Source organism: Diaphorina citri, unplaced genomic scaffold (assembly GCF_000475195.1).
Source record: "Diaphorina citri unplaced genomic scaffold, Diaci psyllid genome assembly version 1.1 scaffold3493, whole genome shotgun sequence".
Classification (NCBI taxonomy): domain Eukaryota; kingdom Metazoa; phylum Arthropoda; class Insecta; order Hemiptera; family Psyllidae; genus Diaphorina; species Diaphorina citri.
This window is the reverse complement of record NW_007380898.1, coordinates 1-3,754: the sequence shown is the minus strand read 5'-3', so window position 1 is coordinate 3,754 and position 3,754 is coordinate 1. Positions and strand designations below refer to the sequence as shown.

Sequence of the window (3,754 nt, the reverse complement as noted above, 5' to 3'; positions counted from 1 at the left end):
ACTTGACATCCGAACTCGCTTTCATGCACCGGATTCAAAACTGAGGGTTACCAGACGATACCGCCTAGACGTCATGAACTACCTCGGGCGATCGAGAGTCTTGTGCGAATCCGCTCTAGTCGCAATGTAAGCGTGTACTGACGTTGTTTCTATCGTTAGTCCAACGTCTACATCTGTAACGGGCGCTTATATAGCCTCTCAAGTCCATCCTATATTCTCACCCGTCGCGCTCGGTCAAGATCGGTGCACTTCGGATGCGTACGAGCCCAAGTATCAGCCCTAAGAACCAGCTTTCTAGAGTAAAGGACAAATAAGCTCCACTATTATGAAGAGCACCATCAGAACACCAAGGTTCCTGTGAAATGCGTTAGTCGAATCGAAACAGGTACTTAATAGCTAGACGCTTAATCCGTGTCCCCAAGGATTTTAAATGATCAGCTACAATTACCGGCCAGAAAGCAGTGGATGTATTCGCCGAGTCTGCGAGATATTGCACGTAACGGGATATGGATTACATCATTAATCTCCATTGGATATGCACGCAGTCTAAAGAGTTTTGTTTGTTCCTATTTTAAGGTACGGATACCGGCCCTGAGTTGGACAAGGGGTTTGTTCGTAGGACTGGTGGATATTTGTTCCGTGTCCGACCCCAAAAAAAGTTAACCTGGTTAATTGGTAGACGACTATTATCATCTTATATCATTACGTATTAAGTTTTAGTTTTAGTGCGAATATCTTGACACTAATGGTAATAGAGAAGTAGGTAAAGATTGCTACCAGAACCAGTTAACGAGTTGAACATTAATGATTCGGCAAATGCCGATGCGTGGAAAGCTGCGAAATGGCACCGATCGCTATGTGCGATTTTTATTATTACAAAGCTACTCTCATTTTTCCTTAACGAGCTGATGTGGGCACCGCAAACGCCGTCACGGAATCAATCATTTGCATTGATAACAAATTAATAAATTAAACCACAAGTCACGTGATTCCGAGCATATGTTACTTCGAGCTTGCCAAACGGTCCCAATTTTTTCTCGCCCGTATGGCTAAGACCAAGCCACTCACTAATTCACGTAGATCCTATGGTCCAGGTCTAGCCTTGATAGTGTTGCTCATATCAGGTAGACCTGACAGGACGCGACCTGATCAGGTGTACCTGTCAGTCTACCTGATAGTGTGTGCTCATCAGGTGAGACCTGGATCAGGTGTACTGTCAGGTCGTCCCTGATAGTGTGTGCTCATCAGGTAGACCGGACAGGCGGACCTGATCAGGTGTACTGTCAGGTCTACCTGATAGTGTGTGCTCATCAGGTAGACCTGACTGGCGAACCTTTTCAGCCGTACCTATCTGTCAGGTCTACCTGATAGTGTGTGTGTGCTCATCAAGTATCAGGCGGACCTTTTCAGCCACACCTGTCAGGTCTTCCTGATAGTGTGTGGCTGGCCTAAGGGTTCAAAATTTAATCACTCTCATTGCACATTCACAGAGGAGGCGCGTAGTCAGGACACGGGGGTACTAGTGCATTGTCTCGCGGGGGTGTCACGCTCTGTCACTATCACAGTGGCGTACCTCATGTCCGCCCTGCGTCTCTCACTCAACGATGCGTTCACATTGGTGCGCGCGCGCAAATCCAACATCGCGCCCAACTTTCACTTCATGGAGCAACTCAACTCGTTCGAGAAAGAGCTCATGGAGGCGCGTCTTCAACAACAAGAGGTAGATAACATTGTGCTTGTGGAGGAATTATTTTGTAGTAGGTATGTATTTTTTTTTTTTTTTTTCATTTGAGAAAAAGTTAACCGCCATGCAATTATTATGCACTTTTAGCCACCATGATACATGCCATTTTTAGTTTTCATGAATTCATTACCATTATCTTTATTATCCTCTACATTTGTCACGCTTATTCCACTCCTATTTTCTATGTATTCTTCTCTATCTTATGTCATTGCTCTTCTGTGGATTCTCTCTCCTTCAATTCTTCCTTCTCTTCTAGTTTATTGTTGTTGAAAATAATTTCAAGTAGTATTACAAAGGGATAAAATTGAGTTATTATAAACTAGTGTGTTATAATTAATCTTGAATTAGAATGAAAAACGTGACAATGTTGTCCGATTGTTTTTTTCTTTTTCGTGTGCCATATGTTCGAGAATGTTGAACTTGAATCATTCTCTGTTGATTGCCTTAATTTTGTAAATTTTGAGGTAGGTACAAATTAAACTAAGCCCCCTCCCCCCTGTACTTCTTAAAATCCCATCTCTGCAAATAAGTCCCTTTCAATTATAATAGAACTAGCCGAAACCCGTCTGTTCGAAAATGTTGAACTTGAATCATTCTCTGTTGATTGCCTTAATTTTGTAAATTTTGAGGTAGGTACAAATTAAACTAAGCCCCCCTCCCCCTGTACTTCTTAAAACCCCATATCTGCAAATAAGTCCCTTTCAATTATAATAGAACTAGCCGAACGCTTCGCTCCGGATTTTTGCTAGTAAATTCTTAAAGGCATGGCCGTTCATGTCACTCACCCATTTAGTGGTCTCGCTCGGCGTATAGCTTAACAAAAACGAACCGGAAAATAGCCTATAACCTTCACGGGAGTGCAAGCAATAAGTTGACAAAGTTTCATAGCAGTCAGATGAGCGGTTTGGCCAGGCATAAAGTTCGAACGAACAATTAAACATTCATTTTTATATAGGTATTAGAGCAATAAGTTGACAAAGTTTCATAGCAATCGGATGAGCGGTTTGGCCAGGCATAAAGTTCGAACGAACAATCAAACATTCATTTTTATAGGTACCTATATTAGACAATAAGTTGACAAAGTTTCATAGCAATCGGATGAGCGGTTTGGCCAGGCATAAAGTTCGAACGAACAATCAAACATTCATTTTTATATATTAGATTACACAAGGGGCCTGTTTATATTTAGGATTCATATACCAATTTTTCATTCCCCATTAAAGTTCAGTTAAGTAGTATTTGGTTTAGGTTTGAATATTGAAAGATGGATTGATTTACTATTATTGATTTCATTATTATCTATATTATTTTCATAGTATCTTGTTTTCGAATAGTAATACACAACTCAACAAGAATTATAAGAATTATTTGTTATCTTCTCTTCAGAAAAAATAATATTTATTTATATTTTATTGTTATTTTTTTACATTAAATTATTATGATTATTATTAATCTATTTATTATGAAATATTAACTCTTTATCAAAAAATGGAAAAATATACTGTATTTAAAAAATAAAATTAAAATCAATGTAATCACATTAAATATTATATTTAACAAATTAGAAAATCTAATTGTATGATTCTTTGGCTATAGTAGGTTATTGTAAGTGTGTACGTTGTACATTCGTAGGATTACATTCAGATTGCATAATACAACCTATGTTATAGCGGCCACTAGGTCCGTCGCTTAGTCGGAACGTGGTGACGGAAAAAGCTTCTGTCCTAGGTCTGTCAAAACGCCAGAGAGACTAATGTAAATGTAAATGCAATATCTTTGTGTTATTATGTCACAACTTTGGTGCTCACTGCAGCATTGTAGGATTTTTTTTCCCAATATCTCAATAATCCTATCATCCAATGTTTACCTACCATGCTGGCACCGGTCGCTATGCGCATTTACATGTCAAAGCTACTCATTTTCCTCACGAGTCTGAGTGGGCCCCGCAACAGCCAGTCACGGAATCAATTATCTGCATGATACAAATTTCTTGACCCCGCCGGGAATCGA

The 3,754-nt window shown here is 39.6% G+C and overlaps 1 protein-coding gene across 1 annotated transcript in view; it reads left to right on the top strand.

Annotated features, from left to right (window-relative positions):
• LOC103520343 (dual specificity protein phosphatase Mpk3-like) overlaps positions 1-1,734 on the top strand; it is a gene marked incomplete at its 3' end in the record, with an annotated part of 10,738 nt that extends 9,004 nt beyond the window's left edge. Inside the window, exon 2 of the mRNA XM_026831500.1 lies at positions 1,437-1,734. Coding sequence (XP_026687301.1) covers positions 1,437-1,734 — 298 coding nt within the window. The remainder of the gene's footprint in view (positions 1-1,436) is intronic.
• Between the last annotated feature and the right edge of the window lie 2,020 nt (positions 1,735-3,754).